General features: G+C 42.2%; 1 protein-coding gene and 1 long non-coding RNA gene across 5 annotated transcripts in view; one reads left to right on the plus strand and one right to left on the minus strand.

Moving 5' to 3' along the window:
- Positions 1-16518, plus strand: part of SLC22A5 (solute carrier family 22 member 5) — a 37208-nt gene extending 20690 nt beyond the window's left edge. For 2 of the 3 annotated variants that reach the window (XM_060177854.1, XM_060177843.1), the window contains 5 exons: positions 8746-8846; positions 10550-10764; positions 12512-12694; positions 13575-13710; positions 15080-16518. In XM_060177854.1, the coding sequence (XP_060033837.1) occupies positions 8746-8846; positions 10550-10764; positions 12512-12694; positions 13575-13710; positions 15080-15167 (723 nt within the window). In that variant the 3' untranslated portion in view covers positions 15168-16518. The remainder of the gene's footprint in view (positions 1-8745; positions 8847-10549; positions 10765-12511; positions 12695-13574; positions 13711-15079) is intronic. The other variant, XM_060177865.1, reaches the window with a different exon arrangement.
- On the minus strand, positions 55-25159 carry LOC132534262 (uncharacterized). 2 transcript variants are annotated; one of them, XR_009545970.1, is made up of 4 exons: positions 24975-25159; positions 23616-23831; positions 485-590; positions 55-213 (listed from the first exon to the last, which is right to left on the minus strand). It is a non-coding gene; the product is annotated as an uncharacterized LOC132534262 (long non-coding RNA). The 2 variants fall into 2 exon arrangements; XR_009545968.1 differs by lacking the exon at positions 23616-23831 and having other exon boundaries at positions 24979-25134.
- Positions 25160-25566: the final 407 nt, after the last annotated feature.

The following is a 25566-nucleotide window of genomic DNA, read 5'->3' on the forward strand; positions in this document are numbered from 1 at the left end:
GGTCATTGTGGGTTGTAGAAGGTGGAAGGTCTGGCTTCTGTAATTGCTTTCCCGCTGAACATGGGTATTGACTGGTGATCCATACTCCCAGCCTGCCTCTCTCTTTCCCTAGTAGGGTGGGTCTCTGGGGAATTGGGGCTCCAGGACACATTGGTGGGGTCGTCAGTCCAGGGAAGTCTGGTCGGCATCATGCTGGCATCTGGAACCTTGTGGCTGAAAAGAGAGTTAACATACAAAGCCAAACAAACTGTTGAACAATCATGGACCTAAAGACTGGAATAGTGCAGATGAAGTGTTGGGGGGTACTCACTGCAGACTTTTGTGTACTTCTGCTTTCAGGTATATGTTTTTCCCTGATTTATGGACACATGTGAACATGTGCTCTATCTCAGGGGACCTGGTCTATATCTAGGTTTGGGGACTTTATTGAGGAGTGGACCACCTGGAATGGAATTAGAGAATACTATGAAAGGAAAGGTCTCACCTGAGTGATGAAGCTGAAGGGTTGTCATTCCACACCTGAAGTCTCTGGACACAGTCTGAAGTGAAGCATACTGGGGTGGCACTCGTTGCGTTGATTAGGTTGCGATCTGCGGATGCGATATTATTTGATATGAATTGAGAGAAGCATGTAGGAAAGTGGCCCCACTCTAATGTTCCAGGACTGGGGGAATGTGAGGTTCCTGCTGTCTTAGAGTTCAAGAAGACAATGGATAGTTATTGTTATCAACACATTATTTGGTAATTGGGTTAACTTTGAAAAGTCCCTTTATTAGGGTTTGCTGTATAATATCCAGCATCTTGTATATAGCTGTGCCACTGGTTGCTTCTGTTCTACCTGGTCTGGACTTTTGAGAGAGTCAACATATCAAAGACTCAGCCTATGTATTAAAAAGACTCAGTCTGTGTTTTAAAAAGTTCGAGACATATGATCAATTTTCCCCTCTCATATTAATTAAATAGTGATTTATATGACTACACTTTAATAGGAGTGTTCATAAACACCATTCCCACCACCAAAAGACTGTGTCTCATCCCCCCATGACCCTCCCCCCCCCCGCTGCCCCGGGAAGCCATATGTCCACCCTCCCCCTCACCACAGGGTTTTTACTTTGGTGCCCTACTCTCAATTTAATCAGATCCTGCTTTTAGTTTTCCTTTATGTTCTTCTTTCTCAACTTCTTTTTATGAGTGGGATCATCCCATACTCATCTTTATCTTTCTGACTTAGCTCACTTAGCATAATTCCTTCTAGCTCCGTCCAAGATGGGTCACATAAGGTGGGTTCATTGTTCTTAATAGCTGCGTAATATTCCATTCTGTGAGGTATCTCTTTGTTTGTGTGATAGTTTCTTTGGCTGTGCAGAAGCTTTTCAATTATATGTGGTCCCATTGGTTTGTTTTTGCTTTAGTCTTCCTTGCAATTGGGTTTGTTTCATCAAAGATGTCCTTGAGGTTTAGGTGGGAAAGTGTTCCACCATTTTTTTCCTCTAAGTATTTAATAGTGTCAGGTGTCCAGGTCCTTGATCTATTTGGAGTTGATTTTTGTTTCTGGTGAGATAAGGTGGTTCAGTTTCATTATTCTGCATGTTACAACCCAGTTTTCCCAGCACCATTTATTGAAGAGAGCCTCCTTCCATTTAATACTTTGGGCCCCCTTATCAAAGATTAGATGTCCATAGGTGTGGGGGTTTAGTTCTGGGATTTCAATTCTGTTCCACTGGTCTTTGTGCCTGTTTTTGTTCCAGTACCAGGCTGTTTTGATGATGATGGCCTTATAATATAGTTTGAGATCTGGGAGTGTGATGCCTCCATTTCTGTTTCTTTTTCTCAAGATTGTTTTGGCAATTCCAGGTGTTTTCTGGTTCCAGATAAATGATTGTAGTTTTTGTTCTATTATCTTAAAGAAGTTTGGTGGAACTTTGATGGGTATCACATTAAATTTGTATATGGCTCTGGGGATAATATTCATTTTGATGATATTTATTCTTCTTATCCATGAGGATGGGATGTCTTTCCATTTCTTGGTATCAGTTTCTATTTCCTTGAATAGTGACTCATAGTTTTCAGTATACAGGTCTTTCACTTCTTTGGTCAGCTTTATTCCTAAGTATTTTATTGGTTTTGCTGAAACAGTAAATGGGAGTGATTTCTGGATGTTTTCTTCACTTTTAGTGTTTGCATAAAGAAATGCCACTGATTTTTTGTACATTGATTTTGTAGCCTGACACCTTGCTATATTGCCTAATAATTTCCATTAGTTTTCTGCTGGATTCTTTAGGTTTTTCTATGTATACTATCATATCATCTGCAAATAGTGAGAGCTTGACTTCTTCCCTTCCAATCTGTATTCCTTTGATTTCTTTCTCTTGCCTGATTGCTATGGCAATAACTTCCAATACTATGTAGAAGAGTAATGGTGATAGTGGATAGCCCTGTTTAGTCCCTGATCAGAGGGGGGATGCTTTCAGCTTCTGTCCATTAAGTATTATGTTGGCTGTAGGTTTGCTATATATGGATTCCACTATCTTGAGAAATTTCCCGTCTATTCCCATTTTTTGTAGAGTTTTGAGCATGAATGGGTGTTGGATTTTGTCAAAAGCTTTCTCTGCATCTATTGAGATAATCATGTGGTTTTTGGCTTTGCTTTTATTGATGTGGTGAATGACATTGATTGACTTATGGATGTTGAGCCAGTCTTGCATTCCTGGGATAAATCCCACTTGGTCATGATGAACAATCTTTTTGATATACTGTTGTATCCGGTTGGCCAAGATCTTGTTTAATATTTTGGCATCTATGTTCATTAGAGATATTGGTCTGTAGTTTTCCTTTTTTAATATGTCTCAATCTGCTTTTTGGTATCAGGGTGATGTTGGCTTCATAGAAGGTGGAAGGGAGTATTCTTGTTTCTTCGATCTTATGGAAAAGCTTTAGAAGTATGGGTATTAACTGTTTCCTGAAGGTTTTGTAGAATTTGTTTGTGAAGCCATCTGGTCCAGGACTTTTGTTGTTGGGGAGATTCTTAATAATGGTTTTGATTTCTTTGTCTGTGATTGGTGTATTTAGGTTTTGTAGTTCTTCTTGGTTCAGTTTTGGAAGGGCATATGTTTCTAGGAATTCTTCCATTCTTCCAGATTCTCTAACTTGGTGGCATATAGTTCTTCATAGAAGTTTCGCATGATTTTCTGGATTTCTGTGGTGTCAGTTGCGATGTCTCCTCTATCGTGTACAATTCTATTAATTTGAGTCTTCTCCCTTTTGTGTTTAGTGAGTCTGGCTAGGGGTTTGTCAATCTTGTTTAATTTTTCAAAGAACCAACATTTGGCTTCATTGATCTTCTGTATGGTTCTCTTATTTTCGATGTTGTTTATTTCTGCTCTAATTTTAGTGATTTCTGTCCTTCTGGTTGCTTTAGGGTTCCTTTGTTCCTCTTCCTCTAAGTCCTTGAGGTGTACAGTAAGGTCGTTTATTTGAGCTTTTTTTTTTTTTGTTGTTGTTGTTTAATATGAGATTGTATGGCTATGAGTTTCCCTCTCAATACTGCTTTAGCTATGTTTAAATATTTGATAGCTTGTGTCTTCATTTTCATTTGTTTCCAGGAACATTTGAATTTCTTGCTTGAGTGTCTCTCTGACCCAGTGGTTCTTAAGCAGTATGTTGTTTAGTTTCCAAATTATGTGTCTTTTAATAATTTCCTGTTTGTTGTTAATGTTAGTTTTACCTCCACTGTGGTCTGAGAAAATACCTGGGATGATTTCAATGCTCTTGAATTTGTTGGTGCTGTCTTTGTGGCCTAACATGTGGTCTATCCTTGACTATGTGCTGTGTGGATTTGAAAAGAATGTGCATTCCAGTTTTTTGGGGTGAAGACCTCTGAAAATGTCCAAGAGGTCTAGTCTGTCCATCTCTTCATTTAATTCTCTTGTTTCTTTGTTGATTCTCTGCTTTGTTGATCTAAGTGTGAAAGTGGGGTGTTAAAGCTCCCACTATTATTGTATTACTATTGATGTATTTTTTAAGTTCTTTCAGTAGGTGCTTGATGTATATAGATGGTCCCTCATTGGGTGCATAGATGTTAATAATTGTTAAGTCTTCTTGGCTAATTGATCCTCTAATCATTATGTAATGATCTTGCCTATCTTTCATTACTTTATTTAATTTAAAGTCTATGGTGTCAGAGATGAGAATGGCTGTTCCTGCTTTTTTTTGTGGTCCATTAGCCTGTATGATAGTTTTCTATCCTTTCACTTTAAGTCTGTGTTTATCTTGTTGGGTCAAGTGGGCTTCTTGCAGCAGCATATGGTTGGGTTATGTTTCTGATCCATCCTCCCACTCTGTGCCTTTTGATGGGTGAGTTTAAGCCATTGACATTTACTGATATTATGGATTTAATGTATTGTGGTTCCATTATTCAACAATTTTTTATTTGCTCTGATATATTGCAAGTATTATAGTGATGTTCTTGTTTATAAGAAGTCTTTTATAACCTCTTTCAGGGCAGGCTTGCCTCCTTTAACTGTTGTCTCTCTAAGAAGGTCTTGATCCTTCCATCTAGTTTGAATGAAAGTCTAGCAGGATATATTATCCTTGGTTGAAACCCTTTTTCATTCAGGGCTCGATAGATATCTTGCCATTCTCTTCTTGATTTTAGAGTTTGAGTGGAGAAGTCTGCTGATAGTCTTATGGGGTTTCCCCTCTATGTGACTTTTTGTTTCTCTCTTGCAGCCTTAAGGATCTTTTCTTTATCCTTACTTCTTTTCATTGTAACTATGATGTGTCTTGGTGTCTTCAGGTCTGGACTGATACTGTTTGGGACTCTCTGGGACTCTTGAATCTTAATGTCTTTTCTGTTGTTCAGGTCTGGGAAGTTTTCTTCTATAATTTCCTCTAGAATGTTTACTTCCCCTTCCTCTCTTTCTTCCTCTGGCAGGCCAATTATATGAATGTTACTCCGTTTGAGATCATCCCATATGTCTCTGTTGTTGTTTTCAGTGTCTCTCAATCTCTTTGAGCTCTTTTACCTCTTTCTTAGTTTTCTCTAGCTTATCCTCTGTCTGGCTAATTCTGTTTTCTGCTTCTGTTAGTCTGCTTTCCCTTCCCTTAGCTTTTTCTTCAGTTCAGCTATTTCAGCTTTAAGTTCTCTAACTGCCTCAAGGTAGTTAGTATTTTCCTTGAGGGTCTCAGCTGTTGTTTCCGTAATACTGTTAACCCTTTCCTCCAAAGTTGTTTTCCTTTCTGTGATTAATAAGTTTATTATTGCTTGCATGCTTTTCTTATCTGTGGTTATTTCTGGCTGATTTGTAGTTTCTTCTGGACTCTTGTCTTCATTCACTGTAGTAACAGTTTTATTTGCTCTTGATCTAACCATTTTTTAAATGTGTTTTTTATTTTTATGTTCTGTTGTTCCTCAGTTGTTGTGTTTTGAGTACAAGCCATGCTATACTAAATACCTTTATGACAAATGCAGTCACTACCCTCAGAAATCACAATAGTAACTGAAGCAAGGATTGAAGCAGTTTAACCAATACCAGCTACCCCAACAATGTCTCCAGTCCCAGAACAAATAGCAACCAAATCCAAATGAAAAATAAAAAGGAAAAAAGGGATAGCAGGAGTAGACAATTATGCAAATATACTGTCCACTGTAAATTCTAGGGATAGCAAGAGGAGAAAGGGAAGTAGAGCAGAGACACACACAAAGAGAGTCCACTCTGAGTCAGATTTCTACCCCCAAATAATTCACAAACGAGTATCAATGAATTCAGAAAGTAGAGGAAGGAAGAAAGGAAGATGTGGGGGGAGTGAGAAAAGAAAAAAACAGTTAAAAAAAAAAGCAGTGAAAGGAGAGGGTTTATTTATTTATTTATTTTAATTATCTATGAGGAGGGAGAAGGGGGAGAGTGGATAGAGGAGGTATGAAGAGTGAAACAAGTTCCTCTCACAATGGATAAGACATCCGGTTGCCTAGCAATGGAAAATATACTAAATTAATTTCAGTCAACCTGAGGGAGGGGCGGCAAAGGGATATGCATATATATAATAATAATAATAATAATAATAATAATAATAATAAAATAGAACAGAGTAAAAAGCCCCAACAGTGGGTCTGCAGCTTTGACAGCTCCCGGTTAGCTCAGGCACAGTGAGCCTAGACAACTGATTGAAAAAAAAAAAAAACTTCCAGGCAGTCTTTCCCAGGCAGGGTGAAGCTTTGCTTGGTCAGATATTTGTCACTCTAATTAGGCCTAAGTCATTTACTCAGAGAAAAAAAAAATAGCCAAGGGTTTCAGAAAGGAACAGGATTGGAATGGCATCCCTTAGTGAGCCAGGAATCTTGGTAAAGAAAAAAGGTCAGTGGGGAGCCTGCTCCCTACCCCTGGGGTCTGGTTATGGGGGGCGGGGAGAAATCATCAAAAAATTTCCTTTCTTTTTGCTCTATTTTCTAACCCAAATTGAGCTGTAGTCACCTCCTTGGTGTCACGCTTAGAACACCTTGTTCCCCGTCCTGCTGAAGGCCAGGATCTTACCCTTTCCAGCAGTTGTTGTCAGAGCTCACGCCAGCAGCTGCTTCCAAGTCGTCATCTTGGCTCCACCCCCCTCAACCATTACTTTTTTAAACAATAAACACCAAGTAATAGGCCTTTTACTAAGTTAGCATTTGGGACAATCATGTCTTATACCTTAGGTAGTTTGCCAGCTTAAAAGAAACTGACCCAGCACATAAAGTATGAAACACACATAAATTTAGATTTGGAAGTCAGTGTCTTTCCACCTACCGTCTAGTTGCATATCATTTTGGAGCCAAGTGATTTTTGATATGTGTCCCTTTCTCTTATTGCATTCTTCTATGAAAACCCCATTCTCTCATGCCTTGAGTAATTTTTTGGCTTTGCTTAGTTCCTGGGTCTTGCTTCTCCCTATCCCACTACACATTCTGAAGCAGGCAGTTTTCCACTGTCTTGTGACTGAGAGAAGAGGTTAAAAGTTGCTGGTTTGGGAGTTGGGCGATAGCGCAGCAGGTTAAGCGCAGGTGGTACAAAAACTCAAGGATCCCGGTTCGAGCCCCCGACTCCCCACCTGCAGAGGAGTCACTTCACAAGTGGTGAAGCAGGTCTGCAGGTGTCTTTCTCTCCCCTTCTGTCTTCTCCTCCTCTCTCCCTTTCTCTCTCTCCTATCCAACAACTACAATATCAATAATAACTATAACAATAAAAAACAACAAGGGCAACAAAAGGGAATAAATAAATAATTTTTTTTTAAAGTTGCTGGCTCATGGAGCTCTTCAGGGTATCTTTGCTCTGACAGAAAGATAAAGCTATAAGAACAAGCCATAAATAAATAAATAAATAAATAAATAAGAATAGCCACAGCAATTATGTTGAAGTATGTGCAGCAGACATGTTAGAGGTGCAGACCTAGGGCTTAGGGAAAAGATCAGTTATTATAGGCAGCAAAGAAGCCACAAAAGGCCACCAGCAGTCCTGCCAGCCTCTCAGTTAAGTGGTGGCCCAACAACAACTCCCATTTAGCACATACTTAGAAAGAACTCTGTGTGCGAAGGGAGGAGTAGGTGGCAGAGAAGGCTTTTATGGAAGGGAACAATCTCAATGAACCTAGAGCTACACTGGCATCTTTGAGGAAATGAGGCTATTTCTAGGGACCTATTAAGTCAAAAGTTGACCTTTGGTTGAACTGCTAACTTGGGAAAACAAGCTCGAAAGCTGGGTTGGCTTAAGAAAGCAACATCAGTGTGTTTAGACATGTGGTTTATTAATGTCCTTGACTGTACCAAATTTCATAGGAAGTTACTCTGGGTGAAGCTGAGGTCAATTTTCCTGTTTTTCCTATCTGAATTTTTTTCTTGGAAGTAGACCAGTAACTACATGGTATCAGGACTCAAAACATTAATTCTTTTAAAATATCAGATCAATAGACTACCCAGCCAGTTTTTCTCTCTGACCCAGAGGGGAGGGAGCCAGTCTTAGGAAGGGATGCTCAGTGGTGTCCCTGGAATGTGACCACTGAGGAAGGCTAGGGGTGGGAGATATAAGGGAGCTGTTAGCTTGGCTACATCCCCTAACAAACTGATCACCTACTTTTCTTCCTTGTTGACCAATTTTTTATCAGCATGTCTTGGGGAAGTCCCGCCATTCTGTCACTGCATTTATCTTCTTTTTCCTTCTTTTCTTTTTAAATGTGTTGCTGTGAGATGGACTCAGGATCTCACTTATGAACCATACTACCATTAAGTGGCCTCCAAGGCCCTTGGTTTTTTTTGTTGCTGGTTTTTCATTTCTTTGTTTTGTGAAACAGAGAAGACAGACAAGCAGAGAGTGAAAGAGATGACAGGACCAAAGTGGGGGCCAGGCTTGAACCTGAGTCACACATATGGCAAAGCACCACACTATCCAAGTAAGACTTCAAGTCCCTCCCTTTTTTTTAATTTAGAGAGAGAGGAGAGAGGAAAGATACTTCATCATCCATGGAGTTCCTGTGGTGCTGTCTGTGATGCTCTCATGTGGTGCTGGGACTTGAATCCAGGGCCTTACACATGGTAAAGCACGTGTTCTACTGGGTCAGCTATCTCCTAGCCCTGAACTCATCCTTCTTCTCAAGAAAATGACATAAAACACTCCCCATCCTGGAGACAGAGAAAACTAAGCTGCCAGAGCTGGGGGTATATTATTGGATCTGCGAGTCTCCAACCTTCTCTCCTCCCACATTCTTATATCGTTTCTGCAGCTACAAGACCTAAGTTCCAACAAGCCGCAGTCCCACAGCATTCTGGATCTGCTCCGAACCCGGAATATTCGAACAGTTACCATCATGTCCATAATTCTGTGGTGCGTAGTGAGACTTACCCAAGGCTTCCAGACAAAGCTTTTGCCAGTGTCCATCAGGCCTCGCATGAGCAGACATGCCTCAGACCTAAATTGAAAGTGTGTCACCAGAGAATGAATGGGATGTGCCTTGAGATGAAAAACATGGGCACATCACAAGTCTTACCTTATAGATTCTCAAACCAGGAGAATGAAATTCTTGTGGGAGATACAGGATCTTTGGGGAGCCCTGCAGGTCCCAGTGTATATCTTTGCTTACCATGTAGCCTAGCTTATTGTTTCTATTCCCGCTGTCTCTGACACTAAGGGATGACAAGTGAGACTTTTGAGAAGAATCTAAGCAAAGATACCATGTTCTTTAGGTGTCAGAGATGGTTCTTTCTAGAAATGTCAACATAAGACATCCTCTGGGATGTTTGGAGACTGTCCTGAAGGCAGAGTCTTGTCCTCTTCAGTTTCCTTTTAACAAGGCATTTCACCAAGTGTGTCAGGAAGGAATTTTTGAGTTGCCAGAGGGGGGGTGGGGGGGAAACACATCTGAGATCCTGCTTAGTGTTTGCTCAGTAACAAGAAACACTGGGATTAGTGACCATTATCTGAGCCTACAAAGTAAGCAGGGAGGTCTACACTTCCTAGTACTTATTAGGCACAGCCAGCCATGAGCTGCTGGCCATTTTGATCAGTTGAGAAGTGTCTGTGTATGTGTGTGTGTGTGCGTGTTGAGGAAGATGTGGGGTGGGGAAAGAGAGTAATTATGAATCACCTCGTTCCAGTGAATGACCCGGATCCTCAGGGCAGTATACCACTCCTGCATGCACTGGAAGACAGGGCCAGCATTCAGCCTGCACACTGGGTTACCTGCCAGCAATAAGTCACCTGTTCTATGGGGCTGGGGCGGGGGGCGGGGATACTCCTGTCCTGGATTTTCAGAAATTCCTGCTTAGGCTCATTTCTATAATTGTATCAGTTATGGTTTCATCCTGTAGATGATTTAATACCAGTTAAATCTGCAAAGAGCTGTTTTGCCAGTGTTGATCCTAAACAGAGAATGCCCACTGTGGACAGGACCCAGATCAGTACTACTGAGGAACATGCAGATGTGAAAGTACATGACCCCATCATTTGGGTTTTCTCCCCCTCTTTACAAGTCTTATGGATTTGGAGCCAGCTGTCTCTGATCAGCCTCTTCCTAGACCCACTACAGCGGGTCAGTTGAGGGTATGGGGGGAGGATCCTCCAGATATTTGATCTAATTATTATTTCTTTTTTGTCTTATCATTCCAATCTGAACACACCCCATTTTATATCTGCCTTTTATATCTTCCTAATTCCCTAGTTCCATCTGAAATTATTGGATTTACAAAGGTTCAGAGTAGGGAAATGAGTTTTGAGTGTGTCAGTTTAGAATTTTTTAGTGCCATGTTGATGTGTATGTGTGTGTGTGTTGTTTTTCTCAATCTGTCTAAATTATATAAGCCTTTTTGCTGAGACATTTTCTGTTTGTAATGCTCTTGAAAGTGCTTTGGTACAATGTTTACCATGGGCTTGGGGGTAGTTATCTTCTGTTCTAAGAAGTGAGATTCAGGGTTCAATTTACTGGCCTCCTGCTAAGGGTATTTTTGAATTTCCTGAAATAAATTATATATATTCCTGGTTGGGAGGTAAATAGGTGCTGCTTCACCAGCTTTCTTCTGCACTCTTTTCAGGATGACCATATCAGTTGGCTATTTCGGGCTTTCCCTTGATACTCCTAACTTACATGGGGACGTCTATGTGAACTCCCTCCTCTCGGCAGTGGTGGAAGTCCCAGCCTACGTGGTGGCTTGGCTGCTGCTGCGGCATCTGCCTCGGCGTTACTCCATGGCCACCGCCCTCTTCCTGGGCGGCAGCGTTCTTCTCTTTGTACAGCTGGTACCCTCAGGTAGGTTAATTGTTTGTGACCTTGGGTTCTTGAGTCATTCAGTCTCTACCAGGTTGTTTATTCTAATTAATAAATAGACTAGAACCATGACACATCATAGCTCACCTGCTTGTCAGCATTCTTAGCCAAAAAATGGAAAGCAAGCACCTCTGGGCCAAACCATCATCATGGCCTGGTCTTTGAAGGAATGGGAAAAGCAGCCATCTAGTGCTGGTGGTTGATTATACTCTCTACTCAATTTAGTGTGTGCATTTTTTTCTTAGAATAAAGAGGAAGAAAGATCCATCCCTATTACTTTTTAACCTGGCCCTTTCTTAGTTGTTTTTCCCATGGACACTGTGCTTGGGGCCAGTGATATAGAAATGAACAAATCAAGCATGACCCTATACATCTTCATGGAGTTCATGCTGTAGTTGAAGACAAGCAGCAAGAAAATAAAGAACCCACTCTAGTGTATACTGTACTGTGTTTTTCTTTTTTCTTCCCCCCCCCTATCAAGGTTATTGCTAAGGTCCAGCACCATCTACCACCTATATGATTCCTCCACTCCTGGTGGACTGTTTTGGGGTTTTGTTTGTTTTTGAGTGTTAGAGACAAAGAGAGGGAGAGAAAGACAAAAGGAGAGGCACTAAAGCACTGTCCCGCCACTTATGGAGCTTCCTCGGTGGAGGTGCTCCCATGTGATGATTGGGGACTTGAATCCAGCTCCTTGCACATGGTGAAGCTTGTGCCCCACCTTGTGTTTTATCAACAATGGACAATCATGAGCTCTTTTATATAGAGATGTCACCATCAGTGTCCCAAAGAAGATGCAGTTGAGTATAAACATAGTGAAGTGAGGAAACAAGCCATCAAAAGTCTACTCTTTCAGGCTAAAGAGATAGCAAAGTCAAAAATCCTAAGAAGGGAATAATTGTGTGTGAGAAGAAAGAGAGAGCTGACAGAGATGAAGACAGAGTGAAGGGATGGACCAAGTACCAAACATTGATAGGATTTTATTTTAAAAACTGTCTTGGTATTAGACCAATGAATAAGGAGGCAGTCCTTTTATTAGACAATTCATGGAATAGTCCATAGGCCTTTTTGTGCCCATCACATTTGGGAGATTGGGGGGGGGGGTATGATGCTATGGTGATAAAGGAAGCCCTGAGACTAGTAACACTGCAGTGGAACAGCACCTACTTCATCATGACAGAGGAGCCTACATAGAGGCTCACACAGAAGTCTGAGAGACACACATGATTCATACAGTGTCCCACTGGCACAGAAAGCAGGATAGATGGAAGAGTCATTCCTGAAAATCTGCCGGCCTGTCAATTGGAATCAGAGTAGACTGAAAGCAAGAAATACATCGAATTGAATTTTCCATTCATAAACCATGAATTCCCACTATAGTATCTACCCGTGAGATTCTGGAGTGACATCTAAGCCCTTGACAGACTTATCATTAATGACTTCTGGACTGGAAAGAAGGCCAACTTGGGCTCTTGAGGGGCTCATGCTCAAGATCATTAGGCTGAGGAGAAGAGTGTTTCCTCACACAGCTACTGATCCCAGTCTCCACTCAGTAATCTTAGAAAGAAGGCTTAGCTATAACATTTTACCTCACAATGTAAGTTATAGGTACTGTCCATCTCCAAAAGGTGGAAAAAGTATGTTTGTTTCAGATAAAACAACAGACAGAATTCTTGATAGATTCTATGTTAGGTTGGAGCCTACTTCTGCTTTCTTTCCTTTGCCTCTCCAGACTTATATTATTTGGCCACAGTTCTGGTGATGGTGGGCAAATTTGGAGTCACTGCTGCCTTTTCCATGGTCTACGTGTACACAGCTGAGCTGTACCCCACAGTGGTGAGAAACATGGGTGTTGGAGTCAGCTCCACAGCCTCCCGCCTGGGCAGCATTGTGTCACCCTACTTCATTTACCTTGGTAAGTTCCATAGGCTGTGAGCACTTGGGGTAGAAGCACAGGCTTTAATGGGAGGAAAAGATGATTTCTTAATAGGAAAACAAGCACACACAACAAATGAGGTCCATCCGATACTGGTCCTGTGTCTAGAGAAGCCTTTTGTGAGAGAGTATAGTTCTCTTATCCTAAGAACTGCAAAGTGGTTTTGGCAACAGGTGTGCTCAACTTTTTTTTATTGGACTGAGAGTTTAAAAGGAACATGAAGAGAAAGATTTCTTTCTACTCAAGAGGTCTTATGAACAGAGAAGTATTATGTCTTGGAGCAGCACTTTACACATGGCTTAATATTGTATAAATATATGCCACTGTACATAAGAGGGCACCTATTTTCTCTTCCTCAAAATTATATCCACACAGCAGCAGCTGTTACCCTTCATGTCCCTGGCCAGCATGTCTTTGGTGGCAGCAGTGGCATCCACCTTGAGGGTGCCCAGAATGCTTGATGAATATGCTGCATGGGTCTGACAAGCAGAAACACCTTCATGTCTAGCCGGAAGGCAAATTGAATGGGTTGTGACACATCTAGAAAGGTGATATAGGGGATTTTTTTCCCATCGTTGGACAAGTACCTCAAATTCCTTGGAAACCTACCATTGGGAAATAGCAGTAGCAATCATTGTGGCTTGGGCCCCTAATCTGCTAGGTCTACACCCTCCCCTATACTCCTTGCAGCACCTTTGGGCATGTCTGTGCTAATTCTTGAGTTCTAAGACCTATTTCGGTGCCAGAATCCAGTCTGACAGCTCAGATTCCCCTTTAGAGAATCCTTGGGGACACAACAGTTAGAAGGAGGACCAAGTTTAACTGCATCTCAGACAAGGCTTCATCTGCTTTGCCATAGGTGCCTATGACCGCTTCCTGCCCTACATTCTCATGGGAAGTCTGACCATCCTAACAGCCATCCTCACCTTGTTTCTCCCAGAAAGCTTTGGCACCCCCCTTCCAGACACCATCGACCAAATGCTCAGGGTCAAAGGGTAAGGAGGCCTCCTTCTTCACAGTGTTTATGCACAGGGTCTGGGCCCAGCCAGGTTTTAGGAGCCCACCCCCAGTAGAGTTTTCTACAAACTTGCCCTCATTGATGCCATGGCTCAGCTTTACCAGTGGGGTTAGACATAGCCATCCTGGAGCCAGGCGGTGGCACAACCAGTATAGCACACAAGTTACCATGCAGGAGGACCAGGGTTTGAGGACCCTGATCCCCTGCAGGAGGGAAACATCATGACTGTTGGAGCAGTCTTCAGGTATCTTTCTTGCTCCTTATCTCCCAACTCCCACAACACTATCTCTGTCTCTATAATAATAATAACTATAAAATAATAAAAGATAAAGTATTGGGCTGTGTTAAAAAAAAAAAAAGATAAAAGTATCTGCCAGGAGCAGTGGATTCATCGTGCAGGCACCAAGCCCTAGCAATAACCCTGGTGCCCCCCTCCCAAGAAGGGGGGGAGCAGGGGTCAAGCAGTGATGCACCCAACTGACCTAAATTCAGTTGACCTAAATTCAAACCCCTGGCCCCCACCCATAGGGTAAAAAATTCACACGAGGTGAAGCAATGTTGCAGGTGTCTTTTTCTCTGTAACTGCCCCCCCCCAATTTCTCTCTGTCACTATCTAATCAATAATAGTAAATAAATAAAATACTAAAAAAATAAATAAATAAAAGAAAGAAAGAAAAAGAAGGGAAATAGCCATCCTGTCGTCTGTGATCTGACCCAGACCACCACGTCTCTGTGTGGTTGCCTTCAGCAACAGCAACTCAAGACAGTGCAGAGACAAGGAGAAACCTTTCTAATTCTCATATATATTTTCTCTTTGAGTAAAATAGCCTAAGTTCTGGATTTGTTTGTTTTGATACTGGTAGACATCTTTCTTCTTGTTAAATTATTCTGAGAGGCCAGGAGAGACCTTACTCATTCGGGTACATACCTTACCTTGTTTGAAGCTCCAAGTTTGAATCCAGCACCACATAGTAGCACTGTGACATCTGGTGAATCTCCACAAATGCTGGAGCTGTGCCATGGTGTTTTCTCTCTCTCCCTATCTCTATATATATCTGAAATAAAAAGACTTTAAAAAATTACCTTGGGAGCTGTGGGATCATGCATGCATAAGGCCTGATATATATATATAGTGAAAGAGAGCGGAAAAATACCAAAACACCACTCTACTTTGTATAATGTTCTATTTATATTTGTCTCCCTTGTTTTTGGAATGTGGTCCCAGAGAGTGAATTCAGGGTCCCATCCACGTGTGTCATGAGCTCTTCACATCTCTGGCCCTAATAGGCATCTCTGCCAAAATTTGTTACTAACATTTATTTTGCTTTTTTTTTTTTTTATTCCAGAATAAAATACAGGCAAACTGCAAGCCACACCAAAATGTTAAAAGATGGTGAAGAAAGTCCCACAATCCTCAAAAGCACATCATTCTAACACAACCTCCAGTAAGCAAGAAAATGACAGGCAAAGGCTGAATCTTGCCAGAAACAGCTTGTGCAGACACAGTCCTGCAGTGGTGAAGGTCTTTGCTATTCATTCTGTCCACCTTGGATCTGACTTGTTGGTGAATGGACACCCAGACTTAGAGACTGTGTATGGTCCCAAAGCACTATTTTCCCTCTAGGGATAATATACTACCAAGAGACAACTTCAGATTAAGTCCTTACCATTATGGTGGTGAACCTGACACTTCCTAGGAAGCTGATTATTCACAAGAACCAATAGGATTTGGAAAAACATGATAAGCACCTGCTAAATTTCATTTTATTTTCAGACACAAAATTAATTGCTTGAGAAGGGAAGGCCCTTGATCAAATTGGTAATCTAATTTCTCCCCACCATCCCCTTCCAACCTTGCTCTTCCACCCCACCCCTCGAATGTTGCACTTTAGAGGAAAAGTAATAATTTCACAGGGAGATTGATTTCTCATGTTTTCCCTGAAAATAAACTAAAAATAAGTGGGATTGTTACTTTCCCAGGACAGAAAGCCACAGATTTGGGGGAAACCAAAGAGCAATCAATCCAGAGGGACCTGAGCAATTACAGAAGATGGGCAAATGCTCTTAGGTATTCAGTGTGACGACTGAGTAGACTTGTTTACATCTGATAAAGTCATTGGGCTAGTCTAAACCCATAATAGATGCATCACTGAATCCACTGTTCTTGGTTTCACTGCTACAGAAATTACACCTGCTTGCTACTACAGCTTCTTAGGTATGGTTTGGAGGAAGTGAGAGAAACAAAAAAATTAGTCTCTTCTCTCAAAACAACAATGTAGATTTTGTGTTTTGTTTGTTGTTTGTTGTTATGTCTTTTTCTCCTTAAGTTATTTGCCCTTCAGAATAGAGTTGGGAAAGGCTGGTTCCTTAGTCTCCTGGTTTGCATTTTTTTTTTTTTTAAAGTGGAATCACTCCAGCAATGGTGGTGGTCTGCATTTGCACTGGATAAGGTCTTACTAGCCTTAGCTGCTAGTACTTCTCTGAGTGCCAAAAATGAAGTTGTTGTGTTTATTCCTTTTGTAAAACCTAATCATGGGGAAGGGAGTTACAAAGGAGAAACTTTTAAATTGTGCTTGCAGTCTTTCAGAGTTGCTCACTGTAGTCATGTCACATTGAGGATATTTTTGTTCAGTATAATTGTCTTCCTTTTTTTGATCATGTTACCATGGTACTTCTAAAGCTTGTATTTCACCTGGCTGAAAAATAAAATCATATTTCTGTGAAAGATACTGAAGTGCCTTGGAAAATAAAAATGTTTTAGTAAATAAAATGATTTTTTTAATAATTGCCTATAGTCTTTCCACAATATCCATCATGTGATTTTTCTCTCAGTCAGATTGAGAGAATTCCAATAGTGTTTTTTTTTAATATATTTATTTATTTACAAAATGGAAACACTGACAAGACCGTAGGATAAGAGGGCTACAATTCCCACCACCAGAGCTCCATATCCCATCCCCTCCCCTGTTAGCTTTCCTGTTCTTTAACCCTCTGGGAATATGGACCCAGAGTCATTATGGGGTGCAGAAGGTGGGAGGTCTGGCATGGTTTTCTAAGGCTAACACTTAATAACTATGTGCTAGAAAAGTTCACTTTATTGATTAAGAATAGAACCAGTCTTCTTGCACAAATGTCTTAGTGTAGGTTCCTCTGAAACCATTACACATCTATGCAGTTAGGTTTTCTTTAAAAAAAAAAAAAACACTAAAGTTAAGAATGGGGAGGGTGGAATCAGGGACAGAGAAAGATCCAGTACAAGGAGCCAAGGGTACTGCACCCAGCTGGAATTTCTAAAGAATCTTATGTATCTCAAAACCATTTGCCCCATGGATTAGTGGAGGTCCCTATTCACCTAAGTGGGCCCCACATATAAGCTTTCTACATTTCATGCTATGTATGCCTTAGTCCCAAGAGGTTATGTCCTTTTGGTTGAAGTAGGGACCAGAAAATAATTCAGCTAGTAAAGTGCACTCTTTAACATGTGCAAGGACCTGGGTTGAGTCCCTGACACCATATGGGAGCACCATGCACAGGGGAATCTCTATAAGCTATGGAGTAGTGTTGAGGTCCATATCTGTCTGTCTGTCTGTCTCTGTCTATCCCTATCCCTACCCCTACCCCTATCCCTATCCCTACCCCTACCCCTATCCCTACCCCTATCTCTATCTCTATCTCTCTGTGATTAAGAGGTAGGTAGGGTCCTCTAGGAGTGGTGAAATTGCACCAGCTTATGAAGCCCTAATGACAAAGAAAAAGAAGGAGAAGGAAGAAGAAGGAGAAGTAATAGTCAATATATAATATACTACAGACCCAGGGAGAGGTCTATCAGGCTGCAACTCAATGAATCTGATCAAAGCCTGTATGACTGGTTCACACCAACAGTGACTGAAGTGGTGGCATTGGATGCATTGGGGTTATATATGGTATACAGAGAGAGAGAGAGAGAGGAGAGAATGAATCACAGGGCAGTTTAAGCAAGAATGTATAGATAAGACTTGGGTAAAAGTATATATATATCAGAGTGTTGACCAGATAACTTAAAAGGCACATTGCATAATAAAACAAGTAACATCAAACTCAAGTGGGAGCAGCTGGAAGATGGCACAAAAGATAAAATTTGGACTGTGAGGCATGAGGTCCTAAGTGCAATCCTTTATATTGTATATGCCAGAATGATACCCTGGTATTTTCTTTTTCTCTTTCTCTCATGGAAAAAATACATGTTTAAAAAAAAAAAGTGGGAAAGCAGGTTGCTCCTCTTTACAACCCTCACTGATTTCTCTGCTCTCAAGTCTGTTTTTGTACTGTATTTCTAATTAACTGACATCAAAGTGGCTCCAAGATAAGAATTACAGTCCTGCCTGCCTTTACTCCTGCTGCATAAGTAAACAGTTCCTGAGTTTTTTTTTTTTTTTCTCTTAATCACAGTGTCACTGATCACAATCATTTGTGGCTTTCTGAGGGTAGAAGTCACAGTTACCTGACTGCTTACTACTCTTACCTTGGTGAGGCAACATACCAAGTAATTGCACTGAGGCTTGAACCAGGTAACTGATACTCTAAGCCTTCTGTCTGAGTCTGCTGGACTTTTGTGTGATTTGGCTTTGGGAAGAATGACCAAGCTACCATAACCAGTGTTCTTCTCTCAGGAAAGGAGGCATGTGCAACATCTAGTCACACAACAGTTAGTGGTGCGATGCTCAGTTTCTGTTAGTTAGAATAAGAAATTGAGGTACTCACAGAAATAGGGAGGACAGAACAAAGATGTAAAACAGCAATTCAGATGAAAATAAAGCTTGTTACAGAACTAAGTGACATAAGCATTTGCCCTCATATTTTTTTCCTATTCTCAACTACTAATTCCTATCTTCATCCTTAACACACCTGAAGTCCAGAATGGTGGGTGCTTGCTAAAGAGAATTATTCTGTTTAACATTTGTTCTAAGTGATGGCGAATGAGTTGGTAGAGGGCCTTCTTGTCAGGTAGTAAGTAGTACAACACGTCTTTCGCCTCAGTGTTTATAATTCAACTGTTTCTCCTAGAGGACTTTGGAGATAATAGAGGCTTACCACAGCATATTTGTAATATCTTATTGCTATAAAAGCATTTTGGAAAACTGCACTTACTCTCTCATTTAATCCTCATGAAAATCCTATGGGACTGGTAGAGGGTATTCAGGATGAAAGAACCAGGTTTCTCATCAGAAATCATGTCTTTTTCTGTGGTCCAGGAGGTGGTGCAGTGATAAAGCTTTGGATTCTCAGACAGGAAGTCCTGTGTTCAATCCCCAGCATCACATGTGCCAGAGTGATGACTGGTTCTTTTTCCTCCTATCTTTCTCATTAATAAATAAATAAATAGAATCTTAAAAAAACATAAAAAGTTTAAAAAAAAGAAATCATGTCTTCTTGTAATTCTCAGGCAAACCCACCACAAAAGGTCTCACTTTGGGAAGAAGACACGTAATCTCAAGGACAGAATTGTATAAGAAATTGTCACAGACACTGGAACTTCATTTCTCTATTAGGTCAGCCAGAGGGCTGCAGCCAGATGCCCAGATGATTCTTTACCCCAGAAGTTTCACATGAGAAACTTCTCATGAATATATAGAGCAGGTGGGGAAATAAAGGAAGAAGTAAAGCTATATTAACTAAAACAGTGGTACTGGCAGAAAACAGACATATATACCTACAAAATAAACAAGAACATATAGAAATAAGCACCTATGTGGCTGGAAAGGCGTCTCTGGTAGAGTGCAGAATTTGTATGCAAAAGTAAACATTCACATGATTTAAAAAAAAAAGGTGCTAATAACACAGAAGAAGGGCGATTTTCAACAGCTGTGCTTAAAAACTGAATATCAGACAGGAGACAGCTCACCTAGAGAGCACTGTAAACAGTTTGAAGCCCTAGGGTTGAGCCGAGCACCACATAGGAATACCACTGATAGCACTGGTATCTCCCGTCAGAGGTAGAATGGTGCTGTGGGCTTCCTATTTATCTTTGTCCTCTTTCTTTTTACTGGACTAGAGAGGCCACATGCAAGTATTACATATTGCAAGGTCCTAGGTTCATTCCTTGTTACTGCATTAGGAATAATAGAAAAGAAAAACTGCTATCTACCTATAGAAGAATGGGGTTTGAGCCTTAATTTACATTGTATGTAAAAAAAATAATAGTAATAACACAAATCAAAGACCCAAACATAAGATCTACAACTTTTAAGGCTTTAAAAAGAAAACCCACTGGGAAAACATACTGACTTGAATTTAGCAGTAATTTCTTGAATAGGACACTGGGGGAAAAGTAACTTAGTCAAAATGTAAAACTTTCCTTAAATGTCAATTATGTCTCACTAGAACTAAGGAAAAAACTTAAAAGTGTATAAAAGGACTCTCCAGGGAGTCGGGTGGTAGCGCAGCAGGTTAAGCACAGGTGGTGCAAAGCACAAGAATGTGAACAGGCAGCCCAAGAGTTGATGAAAGTATGTTAAAATCATGTATTAAATAAGCTACTATCCAAATTATACGAACTCCTAGCACTCAAAATAAGTAAATAAATTACAATGGGCAAAAGAATTACAGAGAAAATTACAAGTGATTAATAGGTACATAAAAAGATACTTAACAGGAGTCGGAAGGTAGTGCAGCCGGTTAAGTGCACGTGGCGCAAAGCTCAAGGGCAGGTGTAAGGATCCTGGTTCAAGCCCCCACTCCCCACCTGCAGGGATGTCACTTCACAGGCGGTGAAGCAGGTCTGCAGGAGTCTCTCTTTCTCTCCCCCTCTCTGTCTTCCCCTCCTCTCTCCATTTCTCTCTGTCCTATCCAACGATGATGACATCAATAACAACAATAATAACTACAACAACTATGGAAAATAAGGGCAACAAAAGGGAAAATAAATTTAAAAAAAGATACTTAACATTGTTAATCACTAGGGAAATGAAAAGAAAACCACAATAAAGTCCACTTCAGGGCCATCATGATAGCTCACTTGGATAGTGCACCTGCTTTGTCATTCACATCTAGGTTCAATCTTGGTCTCTACCACACTAGAGGTGTCTCTTCCTGTCTCTGTATTTCTATCTGAAAAAGTCCTCCCAAAGCAGAGAAGTATCAGCAGCAACAACAAAAGGATACCACTTCAAATATTAAGATGATTATGATTAAAAACAAGCCCCTCCCCAAAAAACACAAAGAACAGGTAACAGAGGGAATGTGAGGAACTGAAACCCTTGTGCATGTTAGTGACTATGTACAATGGTGCTATAGAAAATAACATGGTTGCTACTCAAAAAATTAGACAGAAGTACCATATAATCTAGAAATGCCACTTCCGGGTTTAAACCCAAATGAACTGAAAGCAGGGGTTAGAGCATGTACTTGTGCACCTATGTTCATAATAGCATTATTTACATTTAAAAAAAGATGAAATGAAAACAACTGTTCACCAAAAGATAATTGGATAAACAAACTGCACATACAAATGTAATTCACCTTTAAAAAGGAATGACATCCTGATATATGCTACTACATGGAATGAGTCTTGAAAGTATCAAGTGAAATAAACCAGACACAAAAGGGCAAATATTGTGATTCCACTTAGATGAAATGCCTGACAGTCTCACTTTCATCAAGAACAATTAGGCTCTCTGTTTAGGAGTCGGACAGCCTTGATCTGAATTCCGACTATATCATTTGCATACACATTGTACAACTTTGAGAATATCTGCATCTTTTTTCTCAAGTGAAAATCACACATAGGATAAAGTCTAGCAAGTAGTTAATGAAATTAATAAATTGGCAATCTGATTTTTTACAATACTTATATTTAATCAATGCTAAAACACTGACAAGATTAAAATCTTGATTCTGCAAGATCAAGGAGTAAATCAAGATCTTAAAAAAATCACTAGGCGATAGATTCTAGACTACTCTAGAATATAAATTCTCTGCTCACATGTGTAAACAGAGGTCAAAGATAATGATTTGGTGTTATCTTCTTGTCTCTTTTTTTTTTACCCTACTTTTCTCTCATAGAGTAAAAAATTATTCTTTGTAACAAGGAATGTAATGAGGAATTGTTTTGCTTTGCTATTTTTTATTTATTCATACTACAGACCAACAGTATAATCTTTTGGAGGGGGAAATGTGGGCTGTGGTTTTTCTAAGGTCATGATTTGGCCTCTGATGCTTGTCTACCTGTCTTTTCTTTCTTTCTTTCTTTCTTTCTTTCTTATTAATGAGACAAACCAAAGCGCCACTCAGCTCTGGTATATGCAGAGCCAGGGACTGAACCAGGGACTTTATGCAAGCAAGTCCGTTGCTCTACTGCTAGATAAGCGCTCTCTGTGCTGAAGGTCAGCTTTACTGGGGCTTCATGCCTGCTGTGCTATTCCATCCACGATTCCTGGCAGACTTAATTTTTTCCAGGGAGAGAGGGCCGAAAAGGGGAAAGAAAGACACCATAGTATCTCTCCACTGCTGAGGAAGCTTCCATTTTGCATGGTGTACCCATATGGTGGCTAAGGACTCAAACCCAGATCCTTGCACATAACTAAGTGTGGTCATACTGGGTAAATTATCTCCCTCACCCCCGCCCCTGTCTCTGCTTTTTGTTAAAGAGCTAAAAAAAAAAAATTTATGGTTACATAATATTCATACTAACCTTGTACCAGTATTAAATAACTTTTTGGTAACACTTATATAGCCTCTCCAGCTGTTCTTAAAGTACTGCGAGGAAATATAGAAAGTAACATTCTTTGTCATAGATCAAGGCTTCCCTCCATCCTGCAGGAGAGGTGCCCATATTACAGTCAAGGAAACCCAGGTGACTTGGGCAGGTTAAGCGGCTGGTGGGATGCATTGGATCGACCTTCTCGTGGTGCATCCCGTGAGTACCCATTCATTGGGGAAACTGACGATCCTTCCTAGCCAACTGAATCCACATGGATCCCAGTCACTTTCAAAGCCAGCAACAAGCAGCTCCTGACAGCTTTCAACCTGACGCTGTTGACTAGCTACGGAAGAAGGGCAAACGCTAGAAGAAGAAGCGGCTGGTTTTGTTGTTTGGTGCAGTTATCAGATGGCTCTGTAACAACAAACAACATACAAACAAAACACGTGGCCAATCTCCCCGACATGACCTCCTTTTGATTTCTCTGGCTGGCCCAGGATGAAAAGCCTGGCACCTCGCGGTCTGGGTCAGGCTGTGAGAGGCGAGAATGCTGCGGACAGCTGCGCTGGGACCAGCGTGCGTGGCTGGGCGCGAGAGAGGCTGGCTAAGTCGGGCTCTGCAGACGCGCCCTGCCCAGCGCCCCCGCCTGGGGCCCCTCACCCTTCCTCCAGGCCCCCTAGGGCCAGCACCCTCTCCAAGGCCCAGGCTCGTCTCCAGCCAAGAGGTCCAAAGGGGCTCCGAGTAGGGCGCAGTGGACGAGGCGCTGCGGGCCAGAGTCCGGCTGGGGCGCACTGAGGGGCTCGCCAGTGGCTGCCGGGCTGCCTGCCCAGCCGTGCCCGGGTCTCGCCGAGGCAGGCCAGGCTGCGCGGCCGAGACGCGCGCGGGGCTGGTGAGCTGCTCCCGGGCGGAGCGCCCTCTTCCCCACCGGGCTGCGCGCAGACCCCCAGGCCGCAGCCCCCGCCTCTGGCCAGCGGCCCGCTGGCTCTCCTAGCTCCTCTCTCGCCTGGGCCCGCCTCTTGGCGGCTTTCGCTTTCGCTTTCCATCCGCGGTCGTTGAGGAAAATGAAAGTGGCGAAGACTCGGGCCCGGGCAGGGGCTGGGGCCGGGGCAGCTGCCGGGACTACCCGGGCGAGGGGCGCAGAGAGCGGCCACCGCCGGCCTGCAGCCTGGGAGCCGCGGCCGCCACGCAGGCTGAGGTAAGCGCACCTCTCGCGGCCGCCTCGCGGGCTCCTCCTTGCGGACCGACCGGGTGGCCGGGCGGGGCTCCTGTGGGAGCTGGGGGGGGGGGGGGGGCGGTGGCGGTGGCGGTGGGGACTGTCCCTCTGTCCGTCCCGGCTGGAATGGCTGGGAGGCTCCAGGCCCCGCAGAGCGCAGACTCAAGCGCCAGCTCGGGGGCGACGTGGCAAGCCAGGTCCCAGCTCCCTGCACAAGTTTCCTTTGTGTAACACACACACACACACACACACACACACACACACACACACACACACACACACACACACACACACACACACACACACACACACACACACACACACACACTCTACCAGGTTTAGGTCGAAATGAAATTTAAGGAGTATGTATGTCAAGTGCCTGCAGCGTTGCTCCTCAGCTCAGAGGGGAGAAGCTCAATCTTTTACCCCTTCTGACCTCTCAGGCTCCTCTTCTTCCCCTCTCGGTGGCATCCGTCCTGTAGATTTGAGCGAGCCTTCAGGTCCTCGGACCCCGTAATCTTGGAGTTCTATTTATTTATTTATTTATTTATTTCTCCCAAAAGCAAGGAGGAGAACTAGGCTGGGAAGCCACCTTCTTTCCAAAGCCTCGTCCTTGTGAAGGCAGAGAAAATCGACCCTCCACCCCCACTCCCGCCCAACCCCAGGCTGGCATATCTAGTCCAGAAAGGGTGTACTCTTCCTAGACCTGGAAACTTCTGTCCTCACCAGCAGAAGGGTGAAAAGATGACTGCCCACTCTCTATTTATTGCTTGTTGTGACGTATATACTGCTTGCTTCTGGTATTTGTGTATTGGATTGCACCTAAAGACTGTGGAGACAGCCCCTCTTACCCTTAGGGTTTTCACCATGCCCTCATAAGAAGAGAGAGAGCCAGCCGAGAGATGTAAATTGCCCACAATGGGACAAGAATTGGTGGGAGAAGGCACTAAGGGCTGAAAGTGAAGTGACTAACTCTGTAGCCACCTACATCTGAGTGGTGACTGTCTTTGTAGGCAACATGATACAAAAGAATCCCTTTCTACTCAGCTTTAACTCAATACAGCATTCAGTTGCGGGGGGGGGGGGGGGGGGATGTTAGAGCAAAACTTGGGTGAGGCCATGGGCCCCATCCCTGGCACTGCATCAAAACAAAAAAGAATTCAGCCTAATCACATGCATTTGATCTTAAATTTTTCTTAACTGTGAAAATAGCCATCTTAATTTGACAAAAGATTATTGAAGACCCTGTTAAGAAAAAAGGGAAAAAAAGAGTACTTCACCCTGCCCCAGGCTGTTCCTGCTTTTTGAAAATACTATCTTTTTCACGGGCCAGAAAATCAGATTTTGTGACTTACCTTCAATGAGAGTTCTTTCTTTCCTTCTGAATTCCTACTGCCCTTCTCTTTCCTGTAAACTAAATTTTAAACTGTAGTAGATGGTGCTTGGATGAGTACCCAATGATCTCACTCATAGACGAGATTTAAGAAACCAATGGTAATGCTGAATGAAATGACTCAGTGATACATGGTGAAACTTCAATAGACTGTGATCTGTGGCAGCAAATTCAAAGACTCAGAAGGAGAAGGGAGGAGTGGTAAGGGCAGGACTAGGATTTATGGCCCTATGGAAGCAGGGTTATAACAGTTTGGTGGTGGGTGACATGTACTGACATATCTCTTGGGGAAATGTGGAAATGCACCCTGTGGCAACAGCAATCCTGTAAATCAGCTTCTTCTTTTTTTTTTTTTTCCAATGAAGTAATACAGTCGTTGAAAAAAAAAGTAGAACAGAAAAAATGATTCTTGGGGGTCGGGAGGTAGTGCAGTGGGTTAAGCACAGGTGGCGCAAAGCACAAGGACCAGCGTAAGGATACTGGTTCAAGCTCCCAGCTCCCCACCTGCAGGGGAGTCACTTCACAGGTGGTGAAGCAGGTCTGTAAGTCT

This window comes from Erinaceus europaeus, chromosome 2, assembly GCF_950295315.1.
Source record: "Erinaceus europaeus chromosome 2, mEriEur2.1, whole genome shotgun sequence".
In the NCBI taxonomy this organism is placed as follows: domain Eukaryota; kingdom Metazoa; phylum Chordata; class Mammalia; order Eulipotyphla; family Erinaceidae; genus Erinaceus; species Erinaceus europaeus.